Source organism: Sylvia atricapilla, chromosome Z, assembly GCF_009819655.1.
Source record: "Sylvia atricapilla isolate bSylAtr1 chromosome Z, bSylAtr1.pri, whole genome shotgun sequence".
In the NCBI taxonomy this organism is placed as follows: domain Eukaryota; kingdom Metazoa; phylum Chordata; class Aves; order Passeriformes; family Sylviidae; genus Sylvia; species Sylvia atricapilla.
The window spans coordinates 23331432-23356742 of NC_089174.1; the positions used below are offsets into that span (position 1 = coordinate 23331432).

At 48.2% G+C, this 25311-nt stretch overlaps 2 protein-coding genes and 1 long non-coding RNA gene across 3 annotated transcripts in view; 2 read left to right on the forward strand and 1 right to left on the reverse strand.

Annotated features, from left to right (window-relative positions):
- LOC136373850 (serine/threonine-protein kinase PAK 3-like) overlaps positions 1 to 16797 on the reverse strand; it is a 28351-nt gene extending 11554 nt beyond the window's left edge. Inside the window, exons 1-7 of the mRNA XM_066338866.1 lie at positions 16672 to 16797; positions 8435 to 8617; positions 7647 to 7718; positions 6744 to 6844; positions 3323 to 3570; positions 2349 to 2386; positions 1757 to 1888 (exon numbers count right to left, since the gene is read on the reverse strand). Of these exons, the coding sequence (XP_066194963.1) occupies positions 1757 to 1888; positions 2349 to 2386; positions 3323 to 3570; positions 6744 to 6844; positions 7647 to 7718; positions 8435 to 8617; positions 16672 to 16797 (900 nt within the window). The remainder of the gene's footprint in view (positions 1 to 1756; positions 1889 to 2348; positions 2387 to 3322; positions 3571 to 6743; positions 6845 to 7646; positions 7719 to 8434; positions 8618 to 16671) is intronic.
- LOC136373851 (uncharacterized) lies at positions 16796 to 22285 on the forward strand. Its single transcript, XM_066338867.1, has 5 exons — positions 16796 to 17312; positions 17973 to 18320; positions 19166 to 19353; positions 20893 to 21013; positions 22090 to 22285. Exons 1-5 carry the CDS (start codon positions 16796 to 16798, stop codon positions 22158 to 22160), a joined length of 1245 nt encoding a protein of 414 aa, XP_066194964.1. The 3' UTR covers positions 22161 to 22285.
- Positions 22286 to 23063: 778 nt separating this feature from the next.
- LOC136374089 (uncharacterized) lies at positions 23064 to 25311 on the forward strand. Its single transcript, XR_010745823.1, has 2 exons — positions 23064 to 23166; positions 24375 to 25311. It is a non-coding gene; the product is annotated as an uncharacterized lncRNA (long non-coding RNA).

The window sequence follows — 25311 nt, forward strand, 5'->3', positions numbered from 1 at the left end:
TGACAGTGTTAAAGTGGCTGTAGTCATAAATGAAGCCCAGCCCCTCCCAGCTCCTATGATCTCTGAGGACCAGCTGGAATGCAAGGGCATTGACTTTCTACTCAGTTGCCAAACACAACACCTCCTGATCCCCTGGGCTGCCAAAAGGCACGGGCACTGTTACATGAAAGTGATGTGCAAGCCCTACTGGCTAGCCTGGCACCAGAACAGTTCCTTCCGCACCCAATGCCCCTGCCCCAAACTACGTGTTGTCATGCAAAATACTGCAACTTTCAGAACTTGCAAACTAAAATTCTAGCAGAACCTTTCCCAGTGCTAGAAAAGGGCAAGAAAGGTTGGACAAAAGCATCTTTGCTCACTAGAGAAAGAGAAAATAGCAGGAGGGCTTCTCCTCCTAGCAAACCAACAAACCGACAAACCAAACAATGGAAGTGTCAGCTACTCCAGAGTTTAAAAGCACTTGGATACCGTGAGGGAATGTTTATCAGGGAAACAGCCCTTGTGCTGAGCACTGTCATGTAGGGATTTCCGAAAGTCTGCCTGAAGGTCCCTCATGAGCCTCCTGTTCTCCAGGCTAAAGCTCCCTCTGCATATTGTCCCTGGGCTTTGTCCTCCACATCCATCCCCAGCTCCCTTGTCCTTCTCTGCACACGCTCCAGCCCCTCTATGACTTTCTGTTTCTGAGGATCCCAGAACTGGACACAGCACTGGAGCTCTGGCCGCAGCAGTGCCCAGCACAGGGGGATGGTCACTGCCCTGCTCCTGCTGCCCCGCTATTGCTGACACAGGCCTGGATTCCCTTGGCCTTCTTGGCTACCTGGACACACACATTGGCTCACATTCAGCTGCTGTTGACCAGCACCCCCGGGTCCTTTTGTCCCCAGGCACAAAGGTACACATTTGACTTAAAATACATAATCCAGAATTTGAGGATATCCCTCCAGTTCTTAGCAACACAAGACAGCAGTCAAGGACTTGCAGCTTTGCCTCAGCCTCCAGGCTCCAGTGGAGTTTTCAAAGCTGCAGACTTCTCAACAAAAGGCATCAACAGACACAAGCAGCCTTTGGCTTTTGCCTCGGAAGAACAGTTGAGAACTACACGGTTTGCTTCTTCTGCCACATGGGACAAGAGTGGCCCCACACAGGTTCATGGAAACACAATCATCTTTTAGCAGCTTATCAAAAGCCAGAAGACTGGCAGACTCAGAGCACCTGCCAGCTCTGCTACTGACTGCTCTGTCTGAAGAGGCAAAAGAACAACCTGGCAACAAAGGCACCAAAATCCCTGACTTCAAGCAGCAACTCCATGTCCCCAGTTTGTCTCTGAAATACTGCCAGGCAAGTACACAAAAGAAGCTTGTGGGGACAAACCACCCCAAAGAGCTTCTGTGGTCAGATCAGCATATTTTGTGTCTGTAGTTGCTTGACCAGTCTGTGCAGGTGGACAGGCCTCTCCAGACCACAGTCCCCTACATATCTGATAAGGCTGAGCACAGTGTCTTTGATATGCTCCCTCCTCTGGGGACAGGGAACCTTCTTGCTTCAGGCTGGATCCTATCACAATCAGCAAGCTGGGGCCTAAACATGACAGGTCAAGGCCCATTTTCCAGCTGTCACTGGCTGGGGGGAATTGCTAGGTCCTGGTAGGACTGCAGCACTCAGCATCCTCAGCCATCAACAGCAAGTGCTGGCTGATCAGAAACTTGCAGCTCTGCCTTGCACTAAAGACAGCCAGTTCTCCAGAACTGGCACTTACTGTCTCGGAATGTTCAGCCTGTGGTGTCACCACAGCTGGAGAGTTGTGGTCATTTTGCTCATTTTGCTCCTCTATGGCCTCTTCTCCAGGAGCAGAGAGAGCCAGAGGAGCTCCCTCTGTTGGTTCTGTGCTCTGTGGACAGACAGTAGTGTGAGGGACAGGCAGTTACCTATAATTTTTAACCTTATTTCTATTCAGCACTTTTTTCTATTCAGCTCTATTTCTACAACCAACTCTACTAGGGAGAAATCATAAATTTTGACAGCAATGGAATTTTAAGTGACTCAGACTAAATTAAAATGGGCTAGTTCAACTCCACTGGAAATTGTTCTGAATTAGATGTTCCACCCTGGCTACTATCAAGAAGCACTCTTCTCTCTGTAAAACTGGGCTTTTAGTTCTTTTAAAGCTCTGAAATGGAATATTAGGAAAAAGTCACCCATGCCTTTGCTATAGCTGCTGCAGACATGAAAATGGGTTTTCTTTCAGTCTACCCCACTGCCCCTCTACACTCCACTGCCGCAGATAAAGCTCACAGCTTCCTTCACAATTCTTAAACACCAAGAACATCAAAGGTTCCTTTCTCACTCACCTCGGGATTGGTGCCTCTGAATACACACTTCAAGTGACCTGCAGTGGGCAAGGGAAATTAACAAGATTCTTTGAGAAAACTGGCTGGGCTGGTGAATCCCACAGAACAAGTCAACACAAAGAGAGAGTATTTTCCATTTCACAACATCTCTCAGGAGACACAGCTCTTTCACACAGCCAGCAAAAGAACAGGGCAATATTCTTGGTTGTGCCTACACTTTGGCCTGTTTTGCCAGTAAATGAATACAAACTTGATCAAGGTAATGCAAATTATTCTTCAACACTCAATGTTCCTGTTCTGTCCAACAGATAAAGCAGCTTTCGTTCTCTTTTGGGTACTTTCCTTACAAATAAGTTGCATGCACTAATTCCCTTAACTGGGTGAAAACAGTTCCCCACAAAAGCTTCTCCAAAATCTCCCCAGAGCTGCAGCAGTTCTATTGTGAAACAGCACAGGAGCAGCTCCAGGGTTCAGGAGCAGAAACATTCCCTGCTTTGGAGTCTATACTTCACTGCACAGGGAATCACTATTTTGCAAAGGGAATCACTATTTTGCAAAGAGTCAAGTTAGACACTCAAATCCTTTCTTGAAAAAATTTAGAATAAAAGAAGCTTTCCCTCAATTCTGAGGAGAACCACCAAGTCTTTAGGAGGTGTTCTGACAAGGTCTCCCAATCTGCATTTTCAAACGTTGCAAGGTCCTGCTTGACCCAGCAAACTGAGGAAATGACTCACTCTGCTGCCACAGACTCTCCCATGGAGGGAACAGAACTCCTGCAGGTTCCCCTTGCAAATGCTGCCTGCAGACCCCTGGCTACAGACACCCCTTTTTAGCTGGATGTGTTGACAGGAGCTTTACCAAACCAGTGGCATCCTAAATGTCTTTCTGTTTCAAAATCAATTCAGTCACTAAGAAAGAGCAGAAAGACATACAAAAGCCAAGTTAGGTTATGCCCAGAGAAAACCTCTACTTACGTGCCAGGTTAATCAAGTAATAGCCAGAATAAGCAATGCCATACACAGTGCAAACTGCAGCAATGAGTAGCTTAATCATTGTAGCACTGCTGAGCAAGTTTGCCAACTGTGCTCCAACAGAAGAAAAAACAAGGTTCGTGTCAGTGTGCAGATGTCCACTGACAAAAACCTCAACCAGGAGGATGCTCCTGCACTGAGCAAGACCAAGAGCTGCTCTGACACTGAGGTCTTCTGTGCACCAAGACAACCTTCTGATGTCACCACAACCACATGGCAGCCATGCCCTGACATCACAAAGCAAATACTCTGCGTTGGTCTGTGAATTTATGCAAAGCAACCCAACCTTCCCTACAGCAAAAGCAAAATAGCTTGGGACGTTCTCTGTCACAAAGCAGCACAAGCAACCCTGGTGGGCCAAACCCTGTTTTTCAAGGGATTCAAGAGTAACTCCAAGAGTGCCTCAAACACCTGCAGCCTGTACCCCAGCTGAGCACTCAGATGGGACCAAAGCAAAGGAAACCAGAAAAAGAATGTGGCCCAAAGCACTGCACAGAACAAGGAGAGAGAGCACTATTGGTGTGACAGCTGAAATAATTCCTAAAAAATCTCCCCACATATTTGCACATTTATTGGATGTTGCCCGGGCTGCTCTATATGTACATATCTTCTGCCTTTGTTCCTGTTTGGAAGCAGTCAAACTGGCAGGATCTGCACGCTAGCAGCAGCTGCTCCAAGCTGGCAATGCGACTGGCAGTGCTGATTTCCAGAGGCTTCAGTGTCCCAGGTGAAGCCAAGGCAGGAGTGGGTTGAAAGGTGCTGCTGCTACTGCTGCTCTGTGCCAGAGAGCCCTGGCTGGGCAGGGCATGGCTCCCACTGTGCTGCAGGTTCCTTTGTTCTGCCAGAGCTGGGCACACCTAGGAACAAGTCATGACAACTTGTGGGAAAATCAAGGGGTTTGTGGAGGCTGCATTGCTCTGCACACTTTCAGGCCACCCGTGGCACAGAGCCTTGGCTTCCCAAAAGGTAAACAAGATGGAAACAGCTAGAAAAGGTTTCATTTTGACCTTTCTTTATTCTTCAATGAAATGACCAAAACAGGAGTTACCAAGCAGGGCCCATGGATAGCAGGTATAGGTTTATATATAACCGTGCAGCTGGGTGGTCTCCAGTGCGCTGCGTTGGTCTTCCACATTGGAGCCAACCAGGGCTTCTGGAAGGAGTCTTCTCTTGTGAGCTGCTGCAGCTGCAGCTGCTAGAGCTGCTGGATCTGGAGCTGGCACTGGTCACAGAGCTGTTGTTCTCATCCCTGACAGGACCAGAGCACAGAAGCCTCTGGGCCACCTTGCTGCACTGCTCCACAATAACATTGAGGAGGCCATGGACCAGAGGTTCAGTAAATATGTCGAGGAGAACCTGCAGTACTGGCACCAAGATTTTGACCATAGGCACAGAAGCCATGCAGAATGCTGCTCTGTGAATTCTTTAACCAGCCACCTCTAGTCCTGGTGTATTCCCTCCAGCTTCTGGTGCAGCCAGGGCCACCTTTGGTTCAGTAGATGACACTGTTCCTTGAAAAACAGTGCCCACACCTCGGGCAGGAGGCCATTCACAGGCTCTGGTCCTTGCAGCACCCTACTCAGCTAGGAAAAGTGTTCCCTGTGGGCAAGCTGGAGCAGACTTCACAGGGTGATGTGTGCTGGTTTTGGCAAGGTGGCCAGGATCTTTTCCTGCTGGATTCTAGCAATTGTTTGGGGTAAATGATGGCAAATTGTTTGTAGTCCTGTTCACCCTGCTCAGAAAACCTGACAGCTTCTATTCTTCTGCAGAGTGGGCACGCTGGACTTCTCTTCGCCCACCGCAGGATGCAGCCCAGGCAGAACTGGTGGTGACAGGGAAGAGCAGAATTCATATCCTTCTGAGTGTCCTGGCAGATGGGGCAGCTCCACTCTGTCCTCGTGGCCATGTCTGCTTGTCACAGCAGGAGGGGGGGGGCTGAGGACCATGAGCTGCTCCCATCAGCAGTCTTGCTTGGCAAGAGTCCAGACTCGAGTCAGACTGGTCCAGGCTTTGCCAGTGCCCAAATATAAGCAGAAAGGGATGTTGTATCACAATTCATTCCTTGGTAAAGGAGCCCCATAGCAGCCTCAAGAGGCACCTCAGACACTCAACAATCCAATCAGCAACACATGGACAGGATACAGATGGTTTTCATGGCTGGGAGAGCATTTGTAGACATATCCAAGGACAAATTTGCTGGGGACTCTCCACAGCTCATCAGCTCTGCTAGAAACTCCAGCAGAACCACCAAAGAAGGGCCAAGCAGCTTCCAGTCACTTTCTTTACCATGCTGCCTGGTTAGCTGGATTGCTTGATGCAAAAGCACCCTTTTTTTCCTCTTCGCCAGTGCTCTGTGCACACTTGCAGCCAAAATATAAACCTCCTGGCCCTCTGTGTGATATGATAATGCAGTTTCTATATTTCCATGATGAAATGGAATGAGATGAAAGAAAGCTGTCCTGTGGGTCAGACTTAGGTGGTCCCACCAAACAGAGCTCCTGGGATCATCTCTGCTCACAGCTTGCAAAGCACGGCCAGCTATGGACCCAAAGGGAAGGTTATCTCCTATACACCCTGTGGAGCTGGTCTTGTAGCAGCTGCAATGCTCCAGGCAATCAATGTATTTGTGCAGTTCTTACGCTGTGCAATGTTTGATCTGCCAGGGTTGAGATAGAGGGGCTGATATCATTTGCCATGCCTAGAAAGGCTGGAAAACAGAAGAACAGTGACAAGGTCAGGCCCAAGATCTGTAGAGTCCCCAGGAGTGCTCCTGCCAGGGGCATCCCATCCAGCTCTTCCCACAGCCAGGAGGGAGCAAGAGCCAATGGGATCAGCTGGAAGGTGCTGGCTACAAATATCCCATGTGCCCCTTAAATCTTTCTTTGCTCTGCCTGCACTGCCCCTTGACTGTGAAGGGAGCAGAGCTCTTACAAGGTGGAGCAGGAATTGAAGCTTCCTGGCTCTCTACTCCTTCCTGCTCAGCCTCAGTTGACACCCCACTGCCCTCACTCACCATCACAGATGATCTGGAACTCTTCCTGCTGTCATCCCCTCATGTGCTGCCCAATGAGCCCTGGGAACACAGAGCCTGTCACGGGCCCAGTGACTCAGCTCCCCCAAACCAGTTCTGCCAGCACAGCCACATGCCCATCTCCCCTGACAGGGCTAAGCCCAGGACCTTCCAAGATTGTGAAACCCCGGGGTGAGAGAGGGTGGCAGTGGAGCCAAGGGCCTGTGGACTTCCCTGGACTGAACCAGGGAGCCAGAGCTCCAAAGTTTCTGGGCTAAATCCTGTTGCCAGTGCAGCAGCCAGGGCTGGGGCAAAGCTGAGGTGGGACAGGAGGGGCCTGGGGCTGTGGCTCACCTATGAACCTGATGGTTGTCTCTCGCTCTCTCTTGTGAGCTCTGTAGGTATGCCAGGGACTGGCGCCGGTACTCATCTGTTGTGTTTCTGTCCTCCGCCAGCTGGAGAGAGTGCAAGGGCAGGAAGGGAAGGGCTGGTACAGACTCTTTGCCTTGGCCAGCTGGTTCCTGTGCCCAGGACTGGGCTCTCCTGCTCAGAAACTCCGGCAGCCAGCTGGTGCCAGAGTTTGAAGGAAGCAGAGGGTTGGGTATGTCACGATCTGCTAATGCAAGCGGGAATCATGCTGGTTCATTAACTGATCTCAAAGTGCAAAGAACAACACAGAGGGGATTTCAGTATTCATCAAAACAAATGCACTTTTATTAGTGTCAACATCACATGCAATAGAAGGATTTGAAGGGAAATAAAGGATAGTGAGAAAAGAGAAAGAGGGGGTGGGTATAGCTACCAACAGAGAGATGAAATCCTTGTGGCCAATAGATCCATCTTCTTCCATGGGGAGATCTCAAAGTCTTTGGTTAACTTAGGGGTCCTTATAGTCCTTTCCAAAGTGACAGGCAGTTGGCCAAAAGGTGGGGAAATCTTTACGGTGTGTTCGTTTCCAGAACTCGGAACAGGTCAGCCATCAGCAAGTGCATTCTTAACTCAGAACAGGTCAGCTGTCAGCAAGTGCAGTCAATTCACTGTGACTTGCCCATTGTTTCTGCTCAGGTTCTGATGTTCCAATGGAAATGCGTGCTCTGTTTTTCCATTGAACACACCTGCAGGCAACACTTAGCAAACGTCCCACCTCAGCCAGGCCAGAATTCCTCTGTTGGGGTTTTAGAGTCCTTTTAGGGGTTTCAGTCTTGGTCCTTGATGATGGTCGTGAGGCAGATGAGGGATCTTCGGACCATCTCTTACAGGGTACTCCATAGTGAGCCTTGGTGGCACTCTGATGCCAAAGAACAGCGGGGCCAGGGCTCCATTGGCACCCTGGATTGTGGGGGAAGGAGTCTCGAAAAGAGTTTGTGAGCCTACAGACTGACAGGAAGAAGCTGGCTGTGTTGCAATGGGTGCAGGAGTGGGCAGGGGCACAGCTACAAGCCCCACAGGCTTTGCATACTGGGGGCAGAGGGCTTGTTCAGGCTGTGTTTCAGGTTTTGGAACCATCCCTACCAGAAAATCACTGCATTTCCATGGCTGCTGCCTCTCCAGAAGTCACTTGAACTTCCTCTTCTTCAGAAACTTGGTTCTTGAAGGAGGGTTTCCAGAGAGGCCTAAAGAGCAGCAGAGACCAGGAGATGTAACCACCCAGGACACAGGATGTTACCGCCCAGGACACAGGTTGTGGGTCCCTGCATGCAAAGCCAGGAGGAGGCTGGAAAGCTGCAGTCTGTGAGTCACCAGGGCAGGAGGCAGCTTGGAATCCTCACCTCTGCCACATGCCAGTTCTCATTATACAGGTGTTAGAAGAGTGGGAGCAGACTGGTGCACACGGATCTTCAGAGACTTTCTTCCCTCTTTCTCTAGGTAGACTATCATCTCCTGAAAGAGGCAAATGGAGAGGAGCTGAACATGGCTGGTATCGTCATGGAAAGGAAGTGGGCAAGACCTCAGCACTGGCTATTCCAGGCCTATCAGGGCAGGAGCCTGAAAATCCACAGGACACAAAGTTTCCTGGCAGCACACAACACCATGATAGAGGGTACAGTCACACTGTCGAAGAGCGGCCAGAGCGCCTCAGCCAGCTGCAGAGCAACGGGAACAGCAATTGCCACCCTGTTGTCCAGGAGCACCTTGCTGAGCACAGAGAGGGTCAGCCCAACCAGCTCCCCATCTGCATCCTTCAGTAGCTCCTTGAGGCTTTCAGGAAGGCTCTGCAACCTTCTGGCCTGTGCGGAACACAAGGCTGTATTGCAAAGCCATGAAAGGCTGCTCCAACAAAACTGCTCTGGTGGCACAACCCCACACTGTAGCCTTGGGGCCCAAATGCCAGAGGTCTGCCCCAAAGAATTTGGGCAGCTGGATGGGGAGACAGAAGTGTCAGGAGCAGCTGGCACAGCCCTCAGAGCCTAGCCACATTCTAGGTCTTGCATCACCCAGCACTCCCTACCCAGCCCCATGCTGCCTGCACAAGTTCAGCCAGCTCTTCTCACGTTCCAGGGACTCTTGCAGAGCACAAGGAGGCCTCTGAGCACCAAGCAACACATTTCTTTGCAGTCACTCTGCAGATAACTTAACATGAGCTGCAGGATGGTATCAACCATTTCCTCTGTTACAATGCATTGCAAGAACTGAAAGACACAGGTTGCATCATACAGTGATGGGGTGCCTGGCTGGCAGGACCCAAGCACCACACAGGGCAGAAGCAGGGTCCCAGATAGCCCAGCCCGAAGGCAGCAGAGGCTGTGCAGAGCCCCTGGGCTCCCTGCCCTGGGCAGGGATCTCTTGCCCACTTTGCCCTCCAGCTCTCAGCAGCCTCAGATCCTTTGACCTTGAGCGGCCATGATGGAAGAATGAGGGCTGGCACCAGAGGGCAGGAAACACAGGTTGAGGTGTCACCCCAGCAGCAAGGGGCCAAGGGCACACAGCAGAGCTTCTGCTCTGCCCCGGCTCCACTGATAGGACTCCCCCCACAGCTGCAGCTGAAGGAGATAGAGTGTCAGGAGGCAGCTCAGCAAGGCAAATCTTGCCATCAGGATCGTCTCGACAACGCATGCCATGGCAGGGACCTGCCAGCATGACTCTTCCCTGCTGAGCATGCTGACCAGGTAGCATGCAACCATTTCACGGATGGATCTGGAGACACAGTGCATCTCTCTGACACGAGGAAGAAGGTAACATCAACCCTGAGCAAGGTGAGCAAGTCTCTCCCAACACTGACTCACACAGGCTTGGTCTTTCCATGCCACCATTCACCAAGAGAAAGGCAGTGCCCAACATCAGCAGGCTGCTTTTGGGTAAGACATTGTAAAAAGTCTCCGGGAGTCATGTCCCCCAGGCTCTGTCACTGGCCCTCAGTGCAACCTGCTCTGCCCTAGCAAGCTGCCCTCAGTGGGGCTGCGTGCCCCACAGCCTCCCCTGCTCTGTGCCATCACCCAAGGGGCCTCAGGAGGCAATGCTGACACCTAGGGAGGTGGCTGCTCCTGTGCATACGCTTCTCTCAGCCTTTTTGTCTGCTGGGCCATCCCTTGGTGATGGTGTGGTCTGCCCCATCTGCAGGGGAGAAATGATGGGAGCAGTGAAGAGAAGGAGACTCTCACCTGGCCAACAGACCCACTGCATAGTGGTGGTTGTCATTGCTGAGGAGTGTCTCCCAGCCTCTCTTATGTTCAACTGGCAACATCACATCCTCAAGCCACAGACAGCAGAGCAGTGCTTTCACTGTCAGCACTACAAATCTGTGTGCAGAGCAAAGCTCAGGTCATGAAGAGAGCCCTGGCCCAAGGACCAGGGGCATGGAAGAGACAGAAAGACTGGGATGGAACATCATTGGGGGTTGGTGGGAAAGTGCTCTCTTCTGCCATCTCCTCCAGAGTATATTGACTGATGTCTTCTGGCATCTCCTCTGTGCTGCAGAAAACTTGGACCAGCAGAGCCATGAAGAGGGAGGGGCCACTATCGATGCCTCTGGAGACAAGTGCAGATGATCTCCTATGGTGCCTTGGTTGCCTGCAAAAAACAAAAAACCCAGAGATCACGCTTGGGCATTGCTCTGGTCCATGGAGGCACCGGCTTGGCTGCCCCTGAACCTGCCCCTAGCCCAGGCTTCTAGTGCACCTGAGGCAGGGAGATGCAGAGGTAAGGGAGGATGGAGACCTGACTGAACAGTGACCCTAAGGGCAAGAAAAGACCTGGGGAGAAACTCACAGCCAGGGCAAACACTTGCTTTCTGTCCCCATCAGAGGTGCATGTGCCGTGCTCCAGCCAGTCCTTCAGAATGCAGGGCAACTCCGACAGCACCATCTCTGCAGTCCTGCTTGAGATGAGCACTTTCCATGTGGTCAGAGCAGCTTTGCAGGCCCAGAGATCTCTGTCAGTGGGGTCTCAGCCAGAATACCTGGCGTAGGCAGCCACAGGCTGGCTTCCAGCCCTGCCTCTGCCCACAGCTTCTCACTGGCAGCACCCAGCCATACTGTCCCTGCTGGTGGGCAGGTGGCCAACAGACAGAGTCTTGAGGGTCAGTGACAGAGCATGGCAGCAGGCTCTGGGACCCACATGCCACTGCTGGGAAATGAAGTGGCCAGAGGGTCCTGGAACTCTCCATCAGTCTGACATGGGATGGGATCTGCAGAATGATGGGCTCTAAAGGCAGATAGGCCTCATACTGTGGGAACATTGTGAGAACTGAAAAAGCAGAGGACTTTCTGAGGAAGCCCCAGGCCCTTCCTCCTCCTCCTTCCCCCAGGCCTGTCCAGGAACACTGGAGGGTCCCTCTGCAAAGCTGCTGTTTGGCCTTGAATGCTCTGGACAGAGGGGCAGGAGATACCTACAGAAAACACAAGGTCAGCAAGGAGGAAGGTGGCTGCTCGAGGAATCCTCACACTGTCCTATGCTGTTTCATCATGTCCCTGTCCTGTCACATCCTTCAGGCACTCTGGGTGCTGCTGCCAGCACCCATTTCATAGTGGGTCCCAAAAGGCCCTGTGACACATTGCCACATCATATCCCATCAGAAACATCTATGTCACAGCATGTCACAAAGGGCCCTGAAACCACATCTACCCTGGTGCCACTGCCCCACCCCCTCCGTGCCTCCCTGTAGCCCAGTTCCCAGTAGCCACCCATCATTTTGGTATCTTTAGTAATGGTAGAGAAGTTTTATATGTTCCCTGAAGAGGTATCAAATGAGTAATAGTATTTCTAAAGCAGTTAGTGGTGATTTCAGTCCTAAGGAAAACGTTGTTTCCTTGTAAACAGATTTATAAGACTGCGTGCAAGATGTTTTAATGTTTAGATTATGGAGAAGATAACATAAGAAACACGCTGTCTGTGTGAACCATAGTTTCCAGACAGAGCAGAAGAAGGCATGTTTGGAAATCAAACACTCCACAAGGCAGGCTGGAACACCCTGAGTTTGCTGCAGTTGCGATGAGATCTCCCCAGGTGGACACACAACAGTGCTGGGCTCCCACTGAGCTTTGTTTAACACAACAAAGAGCACAAATCCAAACCTTTCCAAAGAGACAGAGAGATCTTACTGTAACAGAGAAAATAACTGAATGAACACCATAGACAAACTCTCTGGGATATATGCCATGAGTCAGAAAACAAAAAGCAGCACACTCCAGTCTAAACAGAGGTTTACAATAACTCTTGTTAGTTCAAGGTATTGATGCTAATAAATAAAGATTTAAAGGAATCAAACTACCCAGAATGACAATGACTCCAGGTTTGAACTTCAAAAACTGTTGTGTTGATTTCAGACCACAGGAAGAGAACAACTCCATCATTCATCCATTTTTTTCTCACCTCTTTCAAATGGTGTTATAAAATGTTTGTCTTTTTCCCTATTCTTTCATGGTCAGACAAAGATTTACTACAAAATTAACAATTTACCCAAGCAAGCACGTTCCCTTTTCCACTACTTTAAGTGAGGATGGTTATTGCTCCCCACTGGGTTCAAAATCAGATTGGCCACGTGGCAGAAAGCTGGGCCTGTGTGAGAGCCCAGAAGCCACAGAGCCCTGCTTTTCATAGTAAGATGGCTCATGCTTCTGCTTTCTCAAAGCATTTTCACCTCTTCCTCTTTGTAATGGTATGTCCTATTGTTTGTCCAGCAAAAATACAATTAAGATCTAAATCTCAGAATGAAACAATCAGCCTTGCATTCTGGCTTACCTAAAACAGACACATTTGATTGCAATTTCCATCATTTGCTGTGCTGTCTGAAAAAAAATTACATTCTGTCGTCAAAAGAATTTTGTCCAATAAACCTGCCTAATTCTAAAACAATGCCATTGCTCTGACCTTAAAAGTGGTATTTTCCATGCTGGCTTTACACGATCCTCAGCTGGCGCCAGGGAGTGCTGAGTGTGCCTCAGACCTCTGAATGTGTAGAGTTTGCTGGACTGCAGTGTTTTAACAAACATCCCCAAAGCCCATATCTGTTCCCAATAAACAGCAGGAGTTCAGAGGAAATGGCCTGTGCTCCTTTTTACATGTTTATCTCCACACATCAAAACACGAATTAGGATTGCATTAATCAGCAGACAAGGAGCCCTAAAGTCCAGTGACTAAGGTGGCACCCTAAGTGTTGGTTTCACTGGACCAAAATTCACTGGACTGAAAAGTAAGGCTACTTTGTACCTGGTGTTGCAGAAAGATTGCCTTTGTCTGATGGGATTCTACCTCCTATGTAAATATTTTTAGGTATGTAGAAGTAAAAACTGGAGTCTAAGTCTTCTCATACCTTACCTTCTTAACCTTAAGAAGGCCACACGTGTAAAAAGGAAGAAAATGATGAAGATTCTCGTTCCTGTTCTGTAGCCAAGGAATCTAAGAAATATATGCTAAATTCAATGACTTATTACTTGTTTTCCAGGAATTGGTTTGTCAGGAATTTCTCATCTTTATCAGTCATGCAAGTCCAAATACAGACTCCAGGTAAATTGGTAAGAAAAATATACATTTATTTCTTCAGCTTTTACTACTGACAGGGCTGTGGTTAGACCAAGTAACCTAATACATTGGCAGGAATACCCTTTGCTACAAGCATCATGTAGAAATAAACAGGAAAAAATGGATTCAGGACCTGCAGTTAGTTTCCGGAAGATCAGGAACAGTTTGGGTGCTGCATGCCCACCACACCTACACCACCTTAATGGATACTGCTGTCATAGGTGTTGGAGGGAAAATATCTAAGCATCTCAGATGAAAAGATGAAGGCAGTGATATAGCCGTGTGCAAATCAGAAAGTGAAAATTGTGTCTTCCTACACTGCAAGGAGATCTTACATACCAGCAGTAGAGCACACATGTGAGTTTCAGCTGAAACACACATTAATGTGTCACAGATATACAGAAAATATTAATAATTTCTAACAGCTTCTCAAAAATAAGTCAGTATAGCCTGTTTTAATGTTGCCCTTGTTGCATGTAATACCAGGAGATTAGCAGAAAAAAGTATATTTACATAAAGCATATTTCACTTTCAGAACTGTCTGTTCTTTAACTTGGAACTGGTAAGTATTCACCAATAAGAAAAACACTAAAACTGCATTTTCAAAGCAGTAAAAATTGTGATTCAAAAGTTACAGTGCCATGTAGGGAAAAAGGAAAGATATGGAAAAATAATACTTGAAGTGATCAGGCCTGTACATTGAGTTATGCTCTTTGCAAAATATTTTTAAAGGGGAAAGAAGTAATTCTTAGAAAAAAGATCTTAATCCAAACCCATATACCACAGTTCAAAAAATTTTTCTTTTCTAAAAATTAACAACCTTTTCTGTTGTTAATTTTTAAACAGATTTTTGGCCCAAACATTGAAGCGTAACATCCATTATTTACCCTGTGGTGTTTGTAACTGACATTAAATTCTACCAGTACTGTAGAAAACTGGGGAAGAGTCATGCTGCCAGACACAAGATAACCACATTTCTTTTTAAGTTTCAGTACCCGTAAAACACAGCTAACAGTAACTTCTTGTTTTTAGCCAGAGTACTGTGGAAAAGCCAATGTAACAATAACTGTACTACAGGTGTGGCTAAACATTCCAACTTTTCAACCACCTGCTTCCTCATCTCTAGCAGGGAACAAGGCCAGTATTCATGTTTCTCATGACACAGACATTACAAAGCAGGTCTTTAAAAAGAGGCTTTTCTGGATGAAGCAGCACATAGAGAGACATGTGGGAAAATAAGGGCCTTGAAACATGAAGAAAGATGTCCCTTCTTTTCTGAACTCTTGTCTTCTCCTTTTTGCCTATTCATTAGAAGTTTCGTTGTAATTCAGTTGCTGGGATAATTTTTGTGAGCGTTGTTACACTGTGTTTAAAGAAAGAAAACCCCATCCCACCAAGGTAGATCATTCGTAATTCAGGTTCTGTTTTAACCAATTTAAGATGAATTGGGAAGAGATTTTCTAGGTAGTGGGTTTCAATTTTTCTCAGGAAGCCAGCACACAGAAGAAGTGATAATAGGACATCTTTATAACACTTGGTCCAAAAGCACTCCAGAATGCGATGAGACCAACAATCCTTGTATCAACATGTCACCCATAGAACAGCGACTGAAGTGACAGAGCTAGGCTCCTCACAAAGGGACCTGGAAGAAGGGCAAGAGAAGGCGCTTGGAAGATGCTTCAACACAAGCTGGATGTAAGGAGAACATCCACTGTGTGAGTGGGATGAGCTTCTGCCATACTGATTTGTTAAAAAAATATGGATATTGATCTAATACCTATATCCAACTATGACGGACAAAGACTCTCTAACAGTTTGAAGTTAGAAAGTGTATGTTTATTACGACAGCGTGCGGGATAGCTCCCAAATACACACGCGCAATTTGCAGATGATCACAGGGTCTTTTTATGTCCAAAAGTGTTGAATACCCAAAACACAAATGCATATTCATGACTCTGGTCCATCCCGTTCCCCGCTTTGTATGGTAATTAGCCAAAAAGCAATTAAGCATGCGTAGTTTGTTCTTCGAAATGGGTCGGTGGTCCTTTTTATGGGGTGGGGTCTCAAAATGATGAAGTAAGATGGGTCTTCCTCGCTTTGCCTTTTTAACCTTTTAGTGTTGGTGACACCTGGATCCTGTTTTCTCAAGACTATCTGTTTTATGATCACATTGTGTTCTTGGAGTCTATTGATTAAGTTGACAGGTCTCCTAATTTATCGGTTCCTTAAATCCAGCTTAGGTTAAAAAAAAGGAAGTTTACCTCAACAATGTCTAGTTAGCAAAGTGAAGTCTACATCAGCAATATCTAGTTTAACTAAAGTCCTTTATTCTTCAAAATGTAAAGGGAAGTCTATGTCAGCAATATCTAGTTTAACTGAAGTCCTTAATTCTTCAAAATTAATATCTCAATACCACCAAATATACTCACATGAGCCCTCATGGTTAAATGATATAAAGATATAAAAAAAGAGCATTGACTAAAAGAGATGGAAGAAATAGGTCTATTTTTTCATGCTATGAAAACTGTTTCCAGCTCAAGAGATAATTTAAAATAAAAAGAATAACTGACACTAAGCACAGATGATTGCAAGATCACCTTTGTTGATTTACATTGAAAAGACCTGGCTGCCGGAAGGATTTTGCATTGTAACTCTCCCCTGATTGGGGGGGGAAAAGAGGAGAAAGAAATTATTATTGAGGAAAGAAAAATGCAAAACCTCTTGATGAAGACACAGCATGAGCTCACTGCAACAGCAGGTGATTAATCCCTCATGTAAAGCAACATCCTTCGAGGGGGCAAGATTTTAGCTTTGATGAAAATGCTGACAAAATTGCTGCCCCTTCCTGTTGCTGCTTCTACTTCCAAAGAATGAGAAATGTCAATCTGCTGAACACAGTGAGAAAGCAACTTCCAGCTGGTCGGAAAAGGGGCAAAAAGAATGTCTTCAATTCTCTCCTTTTCACCATTTCCCCTCCTCCCATTTAACCTGTCTGCTTTCAAGCGGAGAACTCTGTTGGCAAGCCCAAGCAAAATAGTGAAGCTACTCAGTCTAACATCTTTTTCCTCCTTTCAGCTCTGCAGAACACAAAGTGATTTTGCTTTAACTGGACAATTCCTCAATTTCAACCCCTTTCTGAAAGTTCCTGCGCTTGCCTTGGTGGTTTGGGGCTGTGCTGCAAAACAAAGGCAGAAGGATGACTGCAGCCAGAGAAAGAAAGGGTTTGCAGCTCACCCGGCCAGCCCCGGGAGCCGCCATCCCCGCACTATGCCCGCGCTGTGCCCGCGGCCCCGCGTCTGCGGCGCTCGTCCCCGCCAAGTCCGACCTGCGCCAGGGCAGCACTGGTCCGGTGTGCGGCCGAGCACAGCGCCCCTCTCAGGCCGCGCGCCGCCGGCTCAACTGCGGCCGTTGCGCTGCGGCCGTTGTGGCGACCGTCGGCGATCGGCGCCATGGCAGAGCTGCCGCTGCCCGCCGGGCTCAACGCCAGCACCTTCCCCGCCAAGCTGTGGCGCCTGGTGAACAGCCCCCGCGTCCACTCCGTGCGCTGGGACAGCCAGGCCCGGGGGCTGCTCATTGACCGCTCCCTCTTCGAGCGGGAGCTGCTCAGCCAGGCCGACGCCCACAGCGGGGGCGGCGGCGAGAGGACGGAGGGGGTCCCGGACTCTTTCCAAGCCACGCACTTCGGCAGCTTCGTCCGCCAGCTCAACCTCTACGGCTTCCAAAAGGTGCCGGGTTGGGTTGGCGCGGCTGTGCCGGGCGATGCCGGGGGCTGGCTCCACTTCAGGAATCCCAACTTTCGCCGCGACTGCCCCGACCTCCTCCTCCGCATCAAGCGCCTGACCGGGGCAAACAGGCAGCGGCTGGCGGCGGGGCTGGAGGTGCGCAGCCGCCGGCCCAGCCGCTTCCAGCAGCTCCACACTGACCGGCCGCTTCCCGCCTTCCCCGCCGGGCAGCCGCCCAGAGCCGGTGAGACTGGGCGGGAGCTGCGGATGCAGAGGGTGGCGTGGACTTTGGCCGTGGGCAGGAGCGGGCCCTGTCCGTGCTGGGGCTGATCAGCGCAGCTGCCCCAGCTGGCACAGGGGCTGTCCTTGGGCAAGGCAGCTGTGTCGGCTGTTCCGGGCAGGTGTGGGATAGTCCCGCGCAGCTGCGCTCACCACACCCTAGCCCGCTCTGCCTGCCTGCAGCTGGCCCAGCTGTGCGTCGTGGCTGGCGCTGCTCCTTGCCTGGCCCTGGGATGCTTGGGGAACTCTCTGTGAGCGTGTGTGAGCTGAGGGCTCGGTCGTGGTCAGGCTCATTGGGAGGGAGTCTCCTGTTCCTCTGGGGCAGAGATGAAAAGACCTGGCAGTTGGGTTTCTGGCAGTTGCCTCTTGCCAAGGAATGGCAGCAGGACAGTTTTCCCAGACAGCTGAACAAACAGCAGAGAGCTAAGTAGACAAGGAACTGCTTGTTGAACAGCCTCAGAACATGTGGGGGCTTTTCCTTACTCTTTCTCACCCTGCTTGGGAGGATGGGAGCTTTTGTCTTCCGTGACTGAAATACAGTTGCTGCCAAGGGAAATACATGCGAAGGCAAATAATGACCTAGTCTTCCCTTTGCTTCCTTTCCTCTTCCCTCTCTGCTACACAGCACTCTCATACCAGGACCTCAGTGCTACCTCACCTGAGGATTCAGAGCTGCCACCAGGCCCTTTCAGGCAAAGTCCAGGTCCTCAGGAGTCTGAGGTTTTCCTAGCATCTCCCAAGAAATTGTTTGCCACATCAGGACTTCCTGGGGTTTCATCAGAGAAACCAGGCATATGCAAATTTCAGCTCAAGCGTGAGCTCATAATTCCACTGGTTTGCACGGACCTTAAATGCCACCCTGAGCTCATTGTTCCACTGGTTCCTGTAGACAATCACAGCATTTCCATGGCCTCTCCAGAGAGCAGCAGCTGCGCATCTTCACAGCAGCACTCGCCAGCCAACAACCCATCAGGTAGGGAAAGATTTTCTACCCTTCCTTTTCAAAAGGGACCTGCTTAGTTACCTGTTGAAGTGTTTTTCCCACAGTTCTCAGTCACGAGTAAATGTCAAGTGAGAATCAGGTAGAAACAGTAAGGTGGCCTATGAAAAGAGACCTTAAAAACAGAAAGATTCTCTGTCTGCTTTTGCTGTCCTTCCTGCAGACTTAGAGGGTATATTATGGGCATTTTCCGGACAGCCTCTCTACTGAGGTGCAAGGGCAAGGTGAAAAATATCGACTGACAAGAGGTCAGGGTCAGGTGAACTCCCCTCTTTCTTTGATTGAAGCCAAACTAGGACAGTGACAGGATATTTCAGATATTTAAGACTGTCTATCCTGCAAATCAAGCAGTGCCATTAAAATGAGTTCTGTGTGCCCCAGAACAGCTGCAGTTGTAGAATATGGACACACCCACTAGGTTGTTTTTAGAATAAACTTCCAGTTTAATTTCAGCATGTGTGTCTGAAGATCTGGGCTCTTCCTGATGAATCCACTTTCTGTGGTCTTTTGTGATGAGAAACCCAAGCAGCCAAATCCCAAAGCTGCTGGGAAGATGCAAAAGGCTGTGATTATGAAGTATTTGTGTGTGTGTGTGTATCAGTTTTACAATCCGTACTTTAATCTATGTACACATCAATAAGGATAAATACTTTTTAAAAGGAAGGACTCACTCCTCCAATTCCCTGGGAAGTTTGAATACATTTCTGGAATTGAGGTTGCTGTGTGCTTCCTGTGATATTTCATCCAAGACAGCAGTAGAGCTCTGTTGTCCCAAAGCCACATTCTGTAGCCTGGCCAATGTGTTTGGATTCTTGCAGCCACACCAGGCATTTCAGCCCCCAGTGCTCCAGCTGGCAGTGCTGGTTATGCAGCATGGACAGCCCCCAGCTGGGTATGGAATACTCCCGGTGGAGAGGGATTGCCACCGCTGGATCTGGACCTTGTGCTTGAGACACTGGAGGAGATGCTTTCACCATCCCTGCCTGAAAGGTCTCCCTCAGCTCAGGTAACTCCACTGGACAGGGATAAAAGGAGCTGGACTGAGAGCTTTTGAATGTTGTTGCATTTCTGAGAAGCAAAGGCTTCGTGAATTCAGCTGTGAATGGACAGGGTAAAACAAGATATTTTTGCTTGGTAAAACAAGATTTCTGAAAGAAGAGGGAATGAAAAAGTCTCCCCTCTGAGCAAGGATGAAAAGGTGTGAGCCTGTGTTGGTCAAGTTTGTGAGCTCATTTTCCTGGGAAGAATCCCTCCTGCAGGTGACAGGGGCATTTGTGGTGGGGAAGTGGAAGCCTTGTAGGTTCTAACCAGGCTTTGTTTTATGGGAAGTAAGAGACGAGTGTTTGGAGAATTGCAATTGAAGGCAGTGTCCTGTGCTGGGAGGGGCATGCGAGAGGTGCCTCTGTTCCACCTGCACCTCTGTGAGCTCTGCCGCTTTTGGGTTGGAAGGCCAAAGCAAAGCAAGGGCTGGGCTGCTGCTGCTGTGTGAGCCCTGCTGTATGTGTAGGTGCTCCCAGAGACATGCGAGTAGATGGGCTGGAGCTGCAGCTTCCTTGGCCTCTCAGTAACCTCCTCAGCAAACTGCAGTCCAGTTTCCTTCTGGGAAATCCTCAGCTGGGCAAACTGGCCAGTCTTGCTGTCCATGATCCAGAACTCAGTCATCTTGCTCTAGGGCATCTCTGTGGGAAGAGATGTGTATTCCCCTGCAGTCCCTGCAAAGCTGTAGCCATGGTGAGACTGTTCTGCTCAGGGCTGTGGAGGGAGGTAACACATCCCTGTGGCAGGAGCTGGCAGGACTCCTTCCTTAGCGCCCACTCTATGTGTTCAATGTCATCCTCACATTCAACACTGTCACCTTTGACTGTCACCTTTGACAGCTTTTGGACTGTATTTGAGAAATCAAATCTTTTTGACTCTTGAAGGGCTTTGGGGGCCAGACTTCCTGTTAGGAACAGGGGATGAACATGTGTGAGTCCTGGCGTCTTTAGGGGGCAGATGTGTTGGTTTTGAGGCCCCATGGCTTGTGTGATTGGTGAGAAGGACAAAGTTGGTGCTGGTCATGAAATGGTTAAAGATTCCTTTAAGCCCAGGGGCTTCTTCTGTGTTGAAGAGCAGTTTAATCAGGGACCATTAATCATGGTGTTTGACAGATTCCCTCTTTGACTTAGGAATCCACTTTGTTTTAACTCTTGCCTCTTCCCAAACTTGTCTGGAGTATTCAGTTTCTGTGTATTAGCACAGGTATTTTTGCGTATTATTATACAACTTTGCCAAACGATTTCTCCATTCCATTTAATATGCAGGCCCATTGCCTGCTGTAGATTTATTATTGAGAAGGGACAGACTTGAAGTGGGGAAGGGAATTTTTTGGAATTGCCCATATCTTATTGCAAAGACCTTTTGTCTTCTATAAACTCACACATACCTGTTTTCAAAAGCATTTTCTTCCTTGAGAGAAGGAAATGTTGCAGGCTCTGAAGTATTGTGTCCCTGCAGAACATATCAAGTGATCTTTGGGTTTCTTTCTTCCTGTTTTTCTTTTCAGGTTAATATTAGTATTGCACCTGAGTCTTCAGGAGGGGAGCCTGTGAACAAGGCTGTAGCAAAGGGAGCTTCATTTGGAACTGGGAGCTGCAGAAACAGTTCCCAGGAGCCTGAGGAGCTTGGTAAGGAGAGCGCTCGCACTGGTTTAGAGAGGTGTGAGACGGCTGCTCTGAGCCTGCCTGTGACAGGAAGGGAGATCAGAAGAGTTGAGTTCTTGTCTGCAGGGTTGGTGCTTCCTGGTGCCTTTAGTTCCAATCCTGCACTGACATTATGTCCCGGAGGCCTGCCCTCCATGCTTCTCCAGAGGCTGTGATACTGAAGTCATCTGCTGTGGCAAGAGAGCAGGGAATAAACCTGACCTTGTGGGAGTTGTGTCACCAAGCCATGTGTCCCAATTTTGTGCTGAAGTCCATGGATAAGTTTGTTGCAGGGTGACAGTGCTCTGGAGGCAACACTAAGTGACTCTTGAAGCAAGAGAGGAAAATTGCATCAAAAAGTCAGTGTAGAAGGCCGAGCTTTTTGTCTCCAAGCATTAAGTCAATGCAGTACCAGTCTAGCTGTAGTGAGATACATTAAAAATACAAGCAGCAGAAGCTCTGAGGCCAAACAAATCATTAGTCACAAATCCAGTAGTCAAGGAAAAACTTAAATTACCAAAAATTCACAAGAACTTATAGGAGAGAAAGAGCACTTTGGATTTGCATTCTTGAGCAAAGCTGATAGAACCTGAAGGCCTTGTAGGAAGCTCTTTCCCTCCCTGCTCCTCATCCCAGAGCTGGTGATTGTGTTGGAGGAGCTGTTGCTCACTGCAGAGGGCAGTTTGTAAGTGGCAGGGAACTATACTAGGAACTATAACGCAGCTCACAGCAGCTCACCCTTTCAGCTTCAGCCATTTCAGTGAGGACTGAGGTCTCTCAGTCAGGCCAGAGAAAGAACAGGGTTGGGCTTTTTTATGAGAGCTGGGACTATCTCTGTTTCAAGCCGCCATGGGTGCCACTTGCAATGCAAGGGTTGTGAGTTTATTGGGATACTTCAAATCTTCAGAAGTTTTGAAAACTTGGAAATATTCCTGCTCTTTCAAGAGCAGGCCTGAAATTTCCAAGTGAGAGTCTGCCTTTCAGGCCATCTTTTACAGTACACTTACTTCCAAAGGGAAAGATACACAAAGGCCACCTTCAGCGTTACCTTTGCTTCCCAGACATCCATCTGATCTACCTCGCCAGGAGGGCTGCCCTGCGTGGGAGGAAGGACCAGAGGGACAGCCGGTGACCATTGGGCAGGTGGAATCCCTCTGTTTATAGATACATTTAGAGGTTTTTATAGTTTTATTTATATATCCATGTAGTTACATTTATAGATTTGAAAAGTTGTGTTTATATGTGCATATATTTATACATCTATATAGTTAAACCCATATATATATATATCGTTTTAGACGTAATAGAATTATATTTAAATATATGTAGTTACATTTATAGATTTTCAGATTTACATGTATGTATGTGTGTATAGAGTAACATATATATGTAGTTATATTTATATTTATAAATGTGTATAGTTATTTAGTTAGAGGTATATGGAAGTTTAGATACATATATAGAGCTGTGTAGACCTAGGCTGCATTTTTACCTCTTTTCCTGTCAGCTGCCTTGTTCACCTTTTGCTTTTCCACTTGTCGCCCCTTTATCCCCGCTTCCTGCGCTGGGTCCGAGCCGGTGCCTGGGCCGGGCAGAGCAGCAGTTCCAGCCCTGTGTGTCCCTGGAGCGGTGGGAGCTGCTGGTGGCCCCAGGCAGTGTCCCCTGAGGAGCTGCTGAAGGACGGTGAGACTGAGGGGGCTGAGGAAGTGGTGATGGAAAAGGAATGGTGACCTTGAGGTGCTGGGGGGACTGAGAGGTATGAGGGAGCAGAGGGTGATGGTGGCACTGAGGTGACAGGGAAGTGGCACAGGCTGAGGGGTATGGGGGAGGTCCAAGGGGGTGGGAGGGATCAGAAGGGACTGAGAGGACTGTGAGGGGCTGAAGAGACTGTAGGGGGCTGGGGGTTTGCTGAGAGGACAGTGGGGCTGAGGGGATGGAGGGGGCCAGCAGGAAGCACAGAGGGGTCCAGGACTGCAGCTCTGCCAGGCCTTGGAACCAATTCCAGAGCCTCCACTTTTGCCAGAGCTACCCTGAAGACCCTGAGGACAATGCTGACTGATGGGAGCCAGCAGGGAGAAGCTGAAGACCACCAGCTAGAGGAGTGAACAGGGACCTGCTGCTGCCACCCAAGACCCCGGGTGAGGCCACAGGGTCAGTGAGGCAGGGTGGGGGTGAGGGTGGCGTGAGCTTTGGCCGTGGGCACTACCCAGATGGGCAGGAGTGGGCCATGCCTGTACTGGGGCTGCTCAGCACAGCTGCCCTGGCTGGCACAGGGGCTGTCCTTGGGCAAGGCAGCTGTGCCAGCAGGGGCCGGGAGCTGTACCGGCTGTGCTAGGCTGCCGGTGGCTGCGAGACAGTCCTGTTGGGACTGTGCTCACCACACTGTCTTGGTTTTGGAGGACAGGTATCTGCCAGGGAAAGCTGGAGCTTCCCTTGGAATGGAGAGTGTAAACCACCACCCCCACCACCCCCCTTTTTTCCAATTATAAATTTGCAGTTAAAAGCCTTTAGGCAAAAGATTTTGGAAATAGAAATAACAGTTCTTTACTAGTATGTATAACAAAGCAAACAAAAAACACCCCCAAACAACTACAGCATTGATAACAAAAAACAGTACCAAGAACCTCGAGGACTTTGCTTCAGAACAACCCGGGGCAGTTTGGTCTCGGTGCCTTTGTAGGATCCTCAGAGCACCAAGCTGGAAACAGTGGAAAAAGTCCTAGTCTGATAGCTGGGATGGCAGGATGTCCTGGCAGGCAGGGGCATGGTGTCCCAGCAGGGCAGGGGGGTGCAGGGTCACACCGTAGCAAGAGGAGCAGTACTGAAGAAACTGCGATGGCGGGGCGGGGCAGGGCTGACACAACTCTTGCAGGGCAGCAGAGAAGCTCAGAATTCCAGAGTGAGCAGATGACTGTAGATTTTCCAGGACTCGACTCCTCCAGAGCGAAGTCTTCTAGAAGCAAGCAGCAACTCAGCCGTGTTCCCTCCCTCCTCGAACGCCAAATAAACCCAAAAACCAGTGTGTCACGCTGCCTCAAGCTCTGTCCTTTACCTGCCTCAAAACTTTCGTTATCTTCCTCTCTGAGCTTTGACCACTCCCTTTGTTTTTCGTTAGTCTTAAGTACGATACTTGGTCTCCTTGGTAACTTATGGGGAAAAAATTCTTAAGAGTAAAAAGGAACAAACCTAACCCTCAACACACACCTTGGCCTGCTCAGCCTGATTTTCCTTTGTCACTCCTTGAGATTTTCCTCTATTCTTTGAGATTTTCCCTTCCCTGATGGAAGTGCAAGTGCTGCCAAGGGAAACATCCTGATACTGACTCAGTGTTCCCTTTGCTTCCCAGGTATTCCATCCGCTGTCTCTGTCCAGGAGAGCTGCTCTGCACAGGAGGAAGCAAAAGAGGGAGAGGCTTTGAAAATGGCATGGCTGGAATCCCGAATCCCTCTGCTTATTGTTCAGTTTAAAGATGTATGGACTTGCTCATAGAGAGGGATAACTATATGGATATTTATATATGTGTGTTGCTATTTGTTTAGGAATATTTCTGTATGTCTGTTGTAATATTTATGGATAATACTATGTATATATGTATGTGTATATATACATGTTTGTAATTACATGTATGTGTATATACGTATCTAAGTATACATGTACGTTGTTACATGTTTTTAGTTCTGTTTCCTATGTATAGAGTTGTGTAGGTATCTATCTCTATTGATGTAGTTGTAGGTACATGGCTCTTTAAATAGGTGTATTGGTATTTCTATAGGTATATATGTCTATTTTAATATTTTTATACATATATTGATTTATTTCTATATGTAATTATATTTACATATGTATCCAAATGTATAGCTTTATATTTGTATTGATGCAGTTGTATGGAAATTTAGCTTGGCCTTGGCATAGTGATATTTTTATATTTATACATAGGTTTGTTTTATATATCTGTTTTTTACATATATATTGTATGTAATATGTAATATTTAATCAGTATTTACATCTGTAGATCGTAATAGTTATATATGTATTTATATACTTGTGTATATATAGGTATTTAGTTCTAATTAAACACGCATGGAGTGGTATAGTTGTATAATTCTATCAACTGAGTTTCTGGTATACAGTTATTTAGAGAGAGAATACATATTTTTGTATTTCTATATAGGTTGCACGCCTGTAGTAATATGTAATAAATTAAGTTGTTAAGCACCTAATTGACCTTTGTGTATACTGAGTTATTGTAGAGGTTCACAATAAATTTAGTTTTGTTAACTGAA